General features: G+C 43.5%; 1 protein-coding gene across 1 annotated transcript in view; it reads right to left on the bottom strand.

Annotated features, from left to right (window-relative positions):
- cfap92 (cilia and flagella associated protein 92 (putative)) overlaps positions 1 to 14,412 on the bottom strand; it is a 122,578-nt gene that overhangs the window by 9,937 nt on the left and 98,229 nt on the right. Inside the window, exons 11-13 of the mRNA XM_078543038.1 lie at positions 10,285 to 10,449; positions 2,545 to 2,811; positions 227 to 371 (exon numbers count right to left, since the gene is read on the bottom strand). Coding sequence (XP_078399164.1) covers positions 227 to 371; positions 2,545 to 2,811; positions 10,285 to 10,449 — 577 coding nt within the window. The remainder of the gene's footprint in view (positions 1 to 226; positions 372 to 2,544; positions 2,812 to 10,284; positions 10,450 to 14,412) is intronic.

The following is a 14,412-nucleotide window of genomic DNA, read 5'->3' as shown; positions in this document are numbered from 1 at the left end:
TGTGAAGCACTTGTACACCAGAATCCTTCATACTAATGTCAAGGTGTTTCCAAAAAAAATTTATTTTTAAAAAGAAACATCTCATTTCCATACATGTCATTTCAGCACTGCTAGTCTTTTCTATATTTCTTTTGTTTTGCTTGACAGTTAATAAATATTCAGTATCTAACCCTGCAAACTCTGCAGGGAGGTTCAGTATTTTATTATTATTCAATAAAGCACATACCTGCCAAGTGAACACTGACTGGGGGTGGTGTATAAGTTATCTTCTTGTATAATTCAAAATCTTTATGCCTTTCACTCCATTTCCATCTGCCACGTGTTAGTATTGGCATATATAGATTACCATACAGGATGTGTTCCTTCCAAGCCTAGAAGGAAAACAAGTGTTCATACCATCAACGGTAACAGCAGCGAGTGGTTAGGATCTGGAATGCACTGGTTGAGAGTGTGGTGGAGGCAGGGTCAATTGAGGCATTCTAAAGGTTCCAGGGATGAGGAACTTCAGTTATGTAGAAAGATTGGAGAAGTTGAGACTATTTTCCTTGGAGAAGGTTGAGAGGAGACTTGATAGAGATGTTCAAAATCATGAGAGGTCTGGACAGAGTACATCGGGAGAAATTGTTCTCATTGGTGGATGGATCGAGAACCAGAGGGCACAGATTTAAGGTAATTGGCAAAAGAAGCAATGGTAACATGAAACTCTTTTTCATGCAGTGGCTGGTTAGGGTCTGGAATGCACTGCTTGACAGTGTGGTGGAGGCAGGGTCAGTTGAGGCTTTCAAAAGGGAATTGGATCATTATACATGGAAAAGGCAGGGGAATGGCATTAGGTGAATTGCTCTTTCAGAGGGCCAGCACAGGCAATGGGCCAAGTGTCCTCCTCCTGTGCAGTAACTATTTTATGATTCTAAGAAAAGTGGGAATCAGTGCAACAAAGTTGAATTATCCGATAAATTGAATTAAACATCTTTGAATTAAGCAAATAGATTGTACCTGCATTTGACAGTTGTCTATCTATTCCCCTAACCTGTCTTGTCCTAATGCATCACCCTGTTTTTCCTCAGTTTTCTTTTGCTCTTTAATTTAGAAACCAAAAGCTTTACAGAACAGAGGAAACCATTCAGCCCATTGTGTCCATGCTGGATGAAAAACAGCTATCCAGTTTAGTCCCACCTTCCAGCTTTTGGTCTATAGCCCTGTAGTTTACAGCACTACAAATACATATCCAAGTATTCTTTTAAATACGCTTTCAGGCAGTGAGTTCTACCCTCTGGGTGAAAAAGTTACTCAACTTCCCTCAAATTCTTCTATTTTAATTATTTTGCTTTAAATCTTTGCCCCCTGGCTGTTGACCTCTCTGCTAACAGGAATAGGTGCTTCCTATCCACCCTATCTAGACCCCTCATAATTTTATACACCTCAAAATTTGCTGGATTTTAATCATGTTCCTTCCATGTCCATGTCAAAATTGTTCATATACAGCAGGAGAGTTTCAAAACAAATAACTGAAACATAAATTAATTTACCTCTCTTTTATGGAATGGATTATGTATTACATGGGCAGAATTTTCCCCCCGTTGCGGGGGAAGTTGATGGCTGGGTGTGGGCGTGGGTGTGGCGCCATTTTACGTGGGCGGGCCAATTAAGGCCCGCCCAGTGTGACATCCGGCGGGAAGCACTATGCACTCCCTGTGCAGGCGGGGGGAATCCCAAAATCGAGAGTGCGCTCTTTCGCGCATGCGCACGCAAGAGTGCACTCATCTTCCTGAGGCTAAGTGCTGCCTCAGGGAGATCACCTCTAGTTTCAAAAATATTAAAAATAGAAAAAAAAAATCCCTTACATGTCCCCTCGTGTGACAATGTCACATGAGTTGGCACATGTTCATAATTTCCAAAAAAACTTTATTAAAATTTTTAAAACCCTACATGAAACCTCATCCCGTCTGTGGATGAGGTTTCATGTTTTTTCTACTTCCTGCCAGGGCTCCTGGCCTGCCCGCCAACCTTAAGGTTGGACGGGCAGGTCCACTAATTACTTTAATTGATCTGTCAATGTCTCAATTGGCCATTGACAGGTCGGTGGGCCCGCAGCTGATTTTGTTGCGCTCCCGCCTTCCTGAAAATTTAAAAGGGGCGTGGTGATGTCGGGAGTTCCGCCCGACGTCACCGCGCATCATTTTGCGCATCGGCTAGGGGGCCCTGCCCCCACTCGCCAACGGTAAAATCCTGCCCCATATGTGTGAAATGACAGTCATGTATTAAATCCTTTTGAGGGTCAAATAAATTACTTTAATTCCTCTTAAGAATTTAAGGTAAGGTGATGGAAAACCAAAGGGAATATTCATTGTTTTGTTCCCTCAAATCTCAAAGGCAGCTTTCTAATTCATTGAACATTGATGCTCTTTATCTTTAGAATAATAAATTGGTTCTTGGATGATTTTTGTTCTTGTGTGTCCCGTAGAACAGTAAAATTTACTATTTCTACCTTTTCAGAAATGTTAGGAGCTGGCATTAAATATAATTCATACTTTGTAAAGTTACTTTAACACTGAAGCTGAAAACCCATTTACTGAAAGATTGGAACATTGATGACACCTTTTTAAGGTCGCTTATCCGTGCTTCATCAGGTTTTTTTGGATGTTCATTGGCTTCTAGGCTGCTCTTGAATCCTGGATATCTGAATCCATCAAAGGTCAGCCAGGCTGTCTTTGATCTTTCTTTTGCTCTCTTTTTCTCATTATCCACATCCACAGGAGCCACAGTTGCTGACAAAAATTCTCGATTGTATGTGAAGTAATGATTTGGCTTCTGTGAGGGAGAAAAGCCATTTCCAAATGGACGTTAATATTTTGTTACAAGATATTGAAAACCATTTTTCATACATGCCTGTACATGTTCAATAAATAGACATAAATTGACTCTTATGTTGTTAATGTCTGTATAAATGTTGTTTAGGTCTTTATAAATGTTATAAAGCTTTGGCGTGTGCCTGTCCTTATGGAAGGGTTATAGACAATGAGGGTGATTTTTGGTCTTGCATGGACAGGGCTGCCATACCTCACAACCCATGTTGTTGATGACTGGGCCATACAAAAAATAAAATCAGGAAGCTAAATGAGCCCTGACGGGCAGTTTGTGAAAGGAAAGGGGACAGTAAATCCAATGGCTGTTCTGGAAGCTGCAGAGGCAAAGAGGGGACGGGTTGATTTTTGTGGGGCCAAGAGCAGATTTTTGTATTCCCAGCAGCACCACTAAAGTCATTTACAAAAGGTTACCTCAGTCTTGCTGGAGTGGCCTTCACTGACCCCTTTGATGACTGCTGGTTAGGCCACTCGACATTTAGTGCCATGCAGAATGTGTACATTGAGTTTTGGCTCGGCATAGGACTAAAATTGGACCATGATTTAATTATTGTTTGCAAGGAATCTGTCTGTTTTGGACAGCAGTGCTAGTCACCTAAATTAAGACACGCTTAAAAATTGCATTTGGCAGGCCTTGGATGTCGAGTGAGTGATAGGTTTGTAGCCACTGCTACATTTACATTGGAAAATGGTGATAGTGAGACAAAAATTGCCCATGATATAAACTACATTATCTACTATAACTTGCTCCTCACCCCACTGATTCACCTTTGGTTAACATTATTTCAGTTCTTGCTATATGGGCATGCAAGTGTAGCTTAACGCGTGACAGAATAGTTAAAAATGTACACACAGGAAAAATACACATTTTGCACAATTTTCCACTGTCTGCCACACATAGTCCCCAGAATACAATTAATCATGAATTTATCTTTTTTGGGAGGGAAGGGAAAGAAAAACCTATAGCTTACAGTATAAATATAGCATGCATTTGTTTCTCTTGGATGCAATATTTATCTAACACCCTTGTTCAGTTAGGTTTGCTTATTGAATCAATTCTGGTGTGCCCTTGCTTGTAATAACAAGTCTTTGGAATCCATCAGGTCTCTTTCCACTGGGAGTTAGATAAATACCAATGTTTTAAAAAAAACTTTGTAGCGAAAGGAGCCAGGAAGACTTTGAAATAAAACGTTTTACAATATAAGCTAGAAATTGAATATTTTATGTATTTCCCAAAATTTTAAGTTCAGCACCTTGCAAGCATTCACTCTTCTCTCAGTGTGATGGAGCTCACAACCCCTGCCTCATAGCATGGCACAAATTTTGTTCTACTGAACTCGCTCTCTGCACAAACTAATGTCGTCTTGAAATGTAATCAAAATAAAGCTCCTGGACCTGTTTTTTTTTCTGAGACAATTTTTCCACACGACTGGTGTGCAGTGCTAATGCAATCGAGGTGGGCTGGAAAATAGAATGGGATTGGGTAATTGACACCAGGACATCTGTAAGGATGGGACTGGGTGGTAGTAAAATCTGTACCCTTACAGCCTGATGTAGTAAAAGGGACCATTGTATCACCTTATGGAATTCCTCTTTGTCCAACCTCCTGTCCCCCAACATACTGTGCAACAATGTACCCTCTAGTTTTCCATGGAGTGCAGAGGCAATTTAATTAAGTACGTGACCCTTGTTATTTTCTTTGTGGGGCCATAGATGAGCAGTAAATTAAAAGGCAACTTGCACATGGCCTGTGTGGTGACTTTGAGGTTGCTGTGGGGTTGAGCACCTAGGAGTACAGCATTGCTGTACGCCTTCAAGGTACAGATGTGCAATACCTGTCAAGGGCAGAAGTGGGATCAACTGAAGTATTTCAGGTCTGGAAAATGCAGAAGAAAACATTTAATCTTGATATGGCATTTTTATTTTATTCCTCTGCCAGCCCTTTGGCACCTCATCTAAATGGGCATTCTTCACATCTGAGATGAGTTATTGCGCAGTATGGGTCACCACAGCTAAACTTGCTCCAGCATTCATAGGAATGCAATTTCTAAATGGAATCACTGGATACAGATTGTGATCAGGAACCTTTGCTCAATTAAGGGCAGTAATATCAAAGAAAGCACCCTATTGCTGTGGTCAACATCCTGATGCTTTGTCTCTTTAGCCCATTTTTCCCATGTTCAAGGATGTTGAGAACATTTATTGCTGTTTATTTTTAACCTTTGGAACAAATTCCTTCGCCGTCACAAATGACTGATTTATTTTGTCGGAAGTTAATTGTTAATTTACAAATGAGACTATTACCAGTGTGGTAAAGTTGAGTACCATGTACCTTTAAGAGTGGACTAACCATGTGACAGTACTGACCAATCAATATACAGTGCAGGCTACTGGTTAACCGTAAGCCTAGAGCTGGAGGTGATTGTGAGAGCATGGAAGGATTTAGTGCTCTACCTTCTGTTGCAGTAAACAATCAGTTTGTTCTTATGTCATCCTTTCTCTGTTATTGATAGTGAGCATCACCTAACAAGTGTATATGAAGACGTATAATTTGAGTTTACTCGACTAGTGAACTCATAGGCTCAAGACATAAAACTGGCGACGAGGGTGAAAATAGCAAAATAATCCACAAGACAGGTGAGTAAAACATTAGAAAGAGAATCTGTACTTAAGTTGTAAAATAGACAGCAATCAGATCAGAAAGCAGTGCTGCAGTTTTAAATTTGAAAAAAAGAAAAAAAAGACCCTTCAGAATCGCGATCGTGGGAATCCTGCCAAAACCTGTAACGAGCACGAAACACAGCACAATAAAGCCGGCAGCTGCAGAGACGGAATTTTTTTTAAATGGTGACTGCTCTTAAAGCTGCAATGCATTTAAAGAGGAATATGCAAGCAAAATGGCTACAGACAGAAAATTAAAAGAGACCCCAGAGAGAGGGCAACTCTGCAGAAGGCAAAACACGAATCAATCGACGGCAGTCAAGAAGGCCGCAGTAAGCCAAACACCTGAACTCGCCATTAACTGGGAAGCCATCGGAAGCGTGATCACCTTGCAGTCATTCAAGATGCCACAGTTTGGGCATGTCAATCTATTCAACCCCATTTCAGATGACTGGTGTCGGTATGTCGAACGCCTAGCGTTCTTTTTATTTGCTAACGACATTACGGGGAAGGAAAAGAAGAGGGTGATTCTTTTGTCCACATGCGGGAGCAAAACACACAGGCTGATCCACAGCCTCACATCACCTAACAACCAACTTGAAGACTTTCTATGAGCTAATAAAAATAGTACAAAACCACCTGAGACCAAAGCCCTCAGTCACTATGCAGTGCTTCAAGTTCAATTCAAGGAATAGCCTTCCAGGGGAGACAATAGCTGACTATGTTGCCGTATTAAAGACATTAACTGACCATTGTGAATTTGGAACGTCCATTAGTGATATGCTGACAGACCTACTGATATATGGGATTGGAGATGATATTATTCAAAGATGTTTGTTAGTCAAAGCTAATCTAAACTTCAATAAGGCATTAGAATTAGCCGCAGCCATGGAGAGTGCTGTTAGAAATTCGGAAGCTATAGGAGATACACAAAATGGCGCCGTCCATCTGGCAGGGTGGGAGAGACCGGCAACAAAAGCAGCGAAAACATCGGACTCCACAGAAAGGCGGGAATCGCCCCCTATGTACAGATCAGTAAAAAACAGCAGTACTACAGTGAAAACCCACAAAACGAATGAAAGGAATGCATCCAGGCATCCAGTGGGCGATCGACAATTCAAACAAGTCAGGTGCTTTTTCTGCCACCGCTATGGTCACATAATGCAACATTACAGAGATAGGCTGAGACAGCATTTCAAAGACAAAGGGAGAAATTGTGAAATATGTCTCATGGAAGAACCAGAAGAAAGAGAATCAGATACCCATTCATTATATAAACTGAAAGTGGGTAGAACTGAGCCAATCCAAGTGGTCATTATAGTCAATGGATAACCCGTTAAGATGGAAGTTGATACTGGAGCGTCAATGTCCATCATTGGAGAACATACATTCAGATACTTGAATAATGGAACCCATCGTTTAAGATTGGAAGTTTCAGACACTAAATTGAGAACATACACGGGTGAAGAAATAAGACTGAAAGGGTTACGTCAAGTCTCAGTGACGTATGGAGATCGATCTGAAAGGTTGCCCTTGATAGTGGTTGCTGGAGAGGGCCGCAGCTTAATACGTTGCAACTGGCCGGAAAACATTAAATTGAAATGGGCTGAATTTTTTCAAATTACAACAAAAGGCTTATAGGAATTGTTGCAAAAGTATGTTTCCGTTTTCAACGATGAGTTAGGAAGGATTCGAGGCCTACAGGCCGGAATTCATGTAGACCCAAACGCAACCCCCAGATTATAAGAGCCAGACCAGTCCCTTATGCTCTATGGGACAAGGTAGAAACCGAACTGAACAGACTGGAAAAATTGGGGTCCTACAACCAGTGCAATTTTCTGAGTGGGCGGCACCCATCATATCTGTACTGAAGCCGGACCAAAGCATGCGTTTATGCAGTAACTATAAGCTAACTGTCAATAAAGTGGCCAAACTTGACAATCACCCAATACCCAAGATTGAGGAATTGTATTTGAAGTTGGCAGGGGACACCACATATTTGAAATTAGACATGAGCCATGTCTACCAGCAGGTAGCATTGGTAAAGGACTCTAGGGAATTTGTCACCATTAACACACACCGAGTTTTGTATCAATTCACACGTCTACCCTTTGGGTTCTCCTCGGCGTGTGCTATTTTCCAAAGAACGATGGAAAACTTGCTTCAAGGATTGCCCCATGTTGTCGTTTACTTGGATGATGTATTAGTCACGGGACTGACCGACGATGAACACTTAGCAAATCTAGAAGAGGTGCTCAAACGCTTCGCACAAGTCGGGGTACGTTTAAAACGATAGAAGTGTCTGTTCCAAGCAAAGGAGGTAGTTTACTTGGGCCACAAGGTTGATGCACAGGACCTGCATCCTGTGGAAGAAAAAGTCCAGGCCATTTGTGAGGCACCCGCGCTGAGGAATACCACAGAGCTTAGGGCCTTCTTAGGCATGGTAAACTATTATGGACGATACCTCCCAAAATTCTTGACTGTGCGGGCCCCATTGTACGGCCTACTTAAGAAGAACCAGGAATGGAGTTGGCAAGCCCCGCACCAGGATGCTTTCCTGAAAGTGAAGCGATTGTTAAGATCGTCAGCCTCATTGGTCCACTTTGACCCCAAGAAGGAATTCATTTTAACATGTGATGTGTCCCCTTATGGAATAGGGGCTGTCCTTTCACATCGGATCGTGGAAGGCTCCAAATGACCCATTGGTCACACATCTCGCACACTCAGTGTCGCAGAGCGACGATATTCCCAAATTGAAAAAGAGGGCTTATCTATTGTGTTTGGTCTCTGGAAGTTTCATCAATATTGCCACGGTCGCCATTTCCATATCATAACTGACCACAAGCCCCTAACTGAGATAACTTGGAGAAGATAAAGTGATATCCCCTATCGCATTGGCTCACATCCAGAGATGGACACTAATATTAGCCGCCTATGAATACACTTTCGTTCACCGTTCAGATAGTCAAATCGCACATGCTGACACACTAAGCCGCCTTCCCCTGCCAGCTAATAATGGGGATACGCTGATTCTCCAGGAACTCGTCCTAGTGCTAAATTTTCTGAATTCCTCCCCTGTTCAGACCAGACAAATCAGTGAGTGGACAAGCTGGGACCCACTATTGTCTAATGTCTGGGAGCAGGTTGGTCAGGTGGATCTAAATCCGAGGAGATGAAGCCCTATTCTGATCACAAATATGAACTCTCCTGCCAAGATGGCATATTACTCTGGGGAGCAAGGGTTATCGTGCCCCCGAAGGGGCGAAGGCCGTTATTAGCCGAGTTACATAGCGCTCACCCGGGCATTAGCAGAATGAAGATGCTCACATGCAGCTATTTGTGGTGGCCAGGCATGGACTTGGATATCGAAACCCTGGTCAAAAGCTGTCCTCAATGCCACCAGGTGCAAAAGCTCCCCCGCTTAGCTCCATTGCACCCATAGGAATGGCTGGGGCAGCCAAGGGTGCTCCTCCACGTCGATTACATGGGACCCTTCTTGGGCACAATGTTCCTTTCACTGATTTGACTCCCACTCCAAATGGATGGACGTCCATGAAGTCCGGTTGCCCACGTCGGCTGCCACCATAGACCATTTGCAGCAGAGTTTTGCAGTGCATGGGTTGCCGGAGGACCTCGACAACGACAGCTTTTACCAGCAGGGCGTTCCACAGGTTCACGACCCTTAACGGCATTACCCATATCAAAACCTCATTCTACCACCCAGCACTGAAAGGTTTGGCTGAGCGGGCAGTCCAAACTTTTAAATCCGGGATGAAAAAGACGGAAGGGAATTTCATCAGCACGAGATTGTCCCGGTTCTTGTTTGCATACCGGAGCATGCCAAACACAATGACCAGCATTGCCCCTGCAGAACTACTAATCAAGAGACGTCTCCGCACCTGTCTGACCCTTAACTGGCTGAATTTAGAGGGGAGAGTGGAGAAAAGCCAAGAGGCGCAGAAGACCAGGCATGATGGTCATGGTCACGAAAGAACTTTCACGGTGGGAGATGCGGTCCTCACGAAGAACTTTGGAGATGGGCCCAATTGGCTGTTAAGCAAGGTGAGTGCAGTAACTGGTTATTGCTGAAAAATTAGACAACACATGGATCATCTTCGCAAAAGAACGCCAGTCCCACAAGAAGAAATTCAGTTTTCATCTACACTTGAGTCTGTTCCAAATGTAGAGGACAGGTCACATGATTTGGAAGTACCGGTGGGGCCTGAGGGGGTCGGGGAGACAAACCTGCCAATTTCCACTGAGGAACCTAGTGGACAACTGTCCCCTGGAAAGGTCTCGGAAAATCCAGCCGAGGTTGTTGAACTGCGATGCTCAACATATCCGAGATAGCCTCCTGAGAGACTTGATTTGTAAGTAGTTACTACTGTAAATGAGTTTGTCAACTGTATTTTTTAAGGGGAGGGATGTGGTAAAGTGGAGTACCATGTACCTTTAAGAGAATGCAAGTGGACTAACCATGTGACAGTACTGACCAATCAATGTACAGCTTGGGATACTGGTTAATTAAGTCTAGAGCTGGAGGTGGTTGTGGGAGCACACAAGGATTTAGTGCTCTGCCCTCTGTTGCAATAAACAATCACAGTTTGTTCTTATGTCGGTCTCTCTCCATTATTGATAGCGAGCATCAACTAACAAGTGTATGTGAAGGTACGTAATTTGAGTTTACTCGACTAGTGAACTCATAGACTCAAGACATAAAAACCAGTGTGTAACATATGTCAAATACGTTGATCCCTACCTCGGCTATTTTCCGCCGCAGCAGTTCCTTTGCCTGCTCAGCAGAATTTAAGGCCTGACTGGAGTAGATGTGCACTGCTTTTCCTTCAGGAGGCATAGCTGCGATTGCTCCTAGCTTGGTTTTCTTCAGCTTTTTGCTAGCTTGGTAAACTGCATCAATGTTAGCCTGGAACATGCAAAAATGTTATACTCAAATGATTTAGTTGCATTTGAAGAGGGGGAAGACAACAGGGTGGAATACCTGCATTTGTAAATATTTCACCTTCCTGTGTTAACCCCATGAACCCATCTGAAGCTGAATGTCTTCTGGTGTCTGAACTCTGAGGCTTCTTTAGCCTGAAATCACAAGAGTGCATCTGCTTTCACCAAATACTAGTTAGTTGGGGTCAGTGCAAAAGTCCCCTTGAAATGTAGGCCTATGTTTAATGCTAACTTCCTGGGTTATCCAAAGTGTTTTCTCTTTAGGTAGTTGCAAAATATAATTATTTTACCTGTTAAATTTTTCTTGACTGAAACATCATGAGTGAACGAAACATTCTTTTGTATCCACTTATCACCAGTGAGCCACAGCCTCAGTTTGTTTATCATATCTATACTTTTACAGCAAACTATTCACAGTTTAATGGTAGAAACCTATGCCTTTGCAACTAGATCGTGACAATACTTATTTGCAATATGAACATAAAAGCATAAGATACAGCAGCAGGAAAAAAACATGCAACCCTAGAGCCTGCTCCACCATTCAATACAATCATGGCTAATCATTGGCCTTAGATCCACTTTCCCCATATCCCTTGATTCCCTGAGAAAATAAATATTTTGAACAAAGGAGCACCCATAACTGTCTGGGTAGAGAATTCCAAATATTCACAACTCTTTGAGTGAAGAAACAAATGTTGCATCAAGTCTTAAACCTATCGCCTAGATTGAACCCCAGGAATAATACTGGGCAGTGTTGGAGCAACAGAAGGGATTTTCTATGTTTTGTCTTTTTCTTAGATACTTGGAATATTCTTTTCCATGAAGATTGTAATATTCATATTTGCAGTTTGTTTTCTTTTTTTAATTCTTTCACAGGGGTGTGGGTGTCATTGGCTAGGCCAGCATTTATTGCCCATCCCTAATTGCCCTTGAGAAGGTGGTGGTGAGCTGCCGCCTTGAACTGCTGCAGGCCCTGTGGTGTAGGTACACCCACAGTGCTGTTAGGGAGGGGGTTCCAGGATTTTGACCCAGCGACAGTGAAGGAACGGCAATATATTTCCAAGTCAGGATGCTGTGTAGCTTGGAGGGGAATTTGCAGGTGGTGGTTTCCCATGCACCTGCTGCCCTTATCTTTCGAGGTGGTAGAGGTCATGGGTTTGGAAGGTGTGGTCGAAGGAGCCTTGGTGAGCTGGTACACACTGCTGCCACTGTGCGTCAGCGGTAGAGGGATGAAGATTTAAGGTGAAGGATGGATGCCAATCAAATGGGCTGCTTTGTCAAGCTAATTGAGTATTGATGGAGTTACACTCATCCAGCTAAGTGGGGAATATTCCATCACACTTATGACTTGAGCCTTGTAGATGGTGGACAGGCTTTGGGGATTCAGGAGGTGAGTTACTTGCCACAGAATTCCCAGATCTTGAAGCCACAATATTTATATGGCTGGTTTAGTTTAGTTTCTGGTCAATGGTAACCCCAGGATGTTGAGAAAGTGGAATTCAGTAATGGTAATGTCATTGAATGTTAAGGGAGATGGTTAGATTTTCTCTTGTTGGAGATGGTCATTGTCTGGCACTTGTGTGGTGAGAATGTTAACTGCCACTTATCAGCCCAAGCTTGAATGTTGTCCAGGTCTTGCTGCATATGGACATGGTCTGCTTCAGTAACTGAGGAGTTGTGAATGATGCTGAACATTGTACAATCACCAGTGAACATGCCCACCTCTAACCTTCTGATGGTGGCAAGGTCATTGATGAAGCAGCAGATGATTGGGTTTAGTGCACTACCCTGAGGAACTGCTGCACCAATGTCCCAGGACTGAGATGTTCCTTGAACCTTCCATGTTCCTTTGTGATTGGTAAGACTCCCACCAGTGTAGTGTTTTCCCCTGATTCCCATTAGCTCCAGCTTTGCTAGGGTTCCTAGATGGCACACTCAGTCAAATGCTCCCTTGATGTAAAGGGCAGTCACTCTCACCTCTGGAGTTCAGCTCTTTTGTACATGTTTGGACCAATGCTGTAATGAGGTCAGGAGCTGAGTGGCCTTGGCGGAACCCAAACTGAGTGTCAGTGAGCAGGTTATTGCTGACTATATGCCACTTGATAGCATTGTCAACGACCTCTTGAATCACTACTGATGATCCAGAGTAGACCGATGGGGGGGGGTGATTGGTCGGGTTCGATTTGTTCTGATTTTTGTGGGCAGGACATACCTGGGCAGTTTCCAACTTGCTGGGTAGATGCCAGTGTTGCAGCTGTACTGGAACAGCTTGGCTTGGGGTGTGGCTAGTTCTAGAGCACAATTCTTCAGTATTTTTGCTGGAATGTTGTCACGGCCCATAGCCTTTGCAGTATCCAGTGCCTTCAGCTGTTTCTTGATATCACGTGGAGTGAATGGAACTGGTTGAAAACTGGAGGAGGCCGAGATGGATCATCCACTTAGCACTTCCGGCTGAAGATTGTAGCAAATGCTTCAGTCTTGTCTTTTGAACTGATGTACTGAGCTCCTACATCATTGAGGATGGGGATATTTGTGGAGCTGCCTCCTCCAGTATTGTTTCCCAACTGGATGTGGCAGGACTGCAGAGCTTAAATCTGATCCTCTGATTATGGGATCGCTTAGCTCTTTCTGTCACATGCTGCTTATGCTGTTTGGCACTCAAGAGGTCCTGTGTTGTAGCTTCACCAGGTTGACATCTAATTTTTAGGTATGCCAGCTTGATGGTAATGATAGAGTGGGGGATATGCCAGGTCGTGAGGTTACAGATTGGGGTTGAATACAATTCTGCTGCTGCTGATGGCCCACAGCACCTCATGGATGCTCAGTTTTGAGTTGCTAGATCGGCTCAAAATCTATCCCATTTAGCACGGTGGTAATGCCGTGCAACACAATGAAGGGTATCCGCAATGTGAAGATGGGACTTCGTTTCCACAAGAACTGTGCAGTGGTCACTCCTACCAATACTGTCATGGACAGATGCATCTGCAACAGCTAGATTGGTGAGGATTAGGTCAAGTAGGTTTTTTATACTTGTTCATTCCCTCACCACCTGCCACAGATCCATTAGCAGCTTTGTCCTTTAGGACTCGGCCGGCTCGGTCAGTAGTGGTGCTACCAACCACTCCTGGTGACGGACATTGAAGTCCCCCACCCAGATTACATTCTGTGCCCTTGCCACCCTCCATGCTTCTTCCAATTGCTGTCCAACATGGAGGAATATTAATTCGTCAGCTGAGGGGCGGAATGGTAGGTGGTAATCAGCAGCAGGTTTCCTTGTCCGTGTTTGACCTGATGCCATGAAATTTCATGGAGTCCAGAGTCAAGTTAAGGACTCCAAAGGCAATTCCCTCCCAACTGTATACCACTGTGCTGCCACCTCTGATGGGTCTGTCCTGCCCTTGGTACATACCCAGGGATGGTATGATTCCGTGACAATGACTATGTCAGGTTGTAACTTGACTAGAACGAGTCTGTTGGACATCTCTCCCAATTTTGGCACAAGCCCTCCAGATATTAGTAAGGAGGACTTTGCAGGGTTGACAGGGATGGGTGGTCTGTCCGGCTGCATTCCTTATCAAATTTTCTGTAATGGTTTGATACAACTAATTAGCTTACTAGGCCATTTCAGAGGGTATTTAAGAGTCAACCATGTTGCCGTGGTCCTGGAATCACATGTAGGTCAGACCAGGTATAGACAACAGATTTCCTTCCCTAAAGAACTTCAGTGAACTAGATGGGTTTTTACAACAATCGACAATGGTTTCATTGTCAACATTACTGAGACTAGCTTTTCAATTCCAGATTTATTAATTGGATTTATTAATCGCTGTGGTGGAATTTGAACCCATGTCCAGAGTATTAGCCTGGGCCTCTAGATTACTACTCCAGTGCCATTACCACTACACCACCACCCCCACCAACCCTGGGA

The sequence above is a fragment of the Cetorhinus maximus genome, chromosome 6 (assembly GCF_964194155.1).
Source record: "Cetorhinus maximus chromosome 6, sCetMax3.hap1.1, whole genome shotgun sequence".
NCBI lineage: Eukaryota > Metazoa > Chordata > Chondrichthyes > Lamniformes > Cetorhinidae > Cetorhinus > Cetorhinus maximus.
Note: the sequence above shows the minus strand (reverse complement) of the source record. Positions and strands in the feature narration are given on the sequence as shown.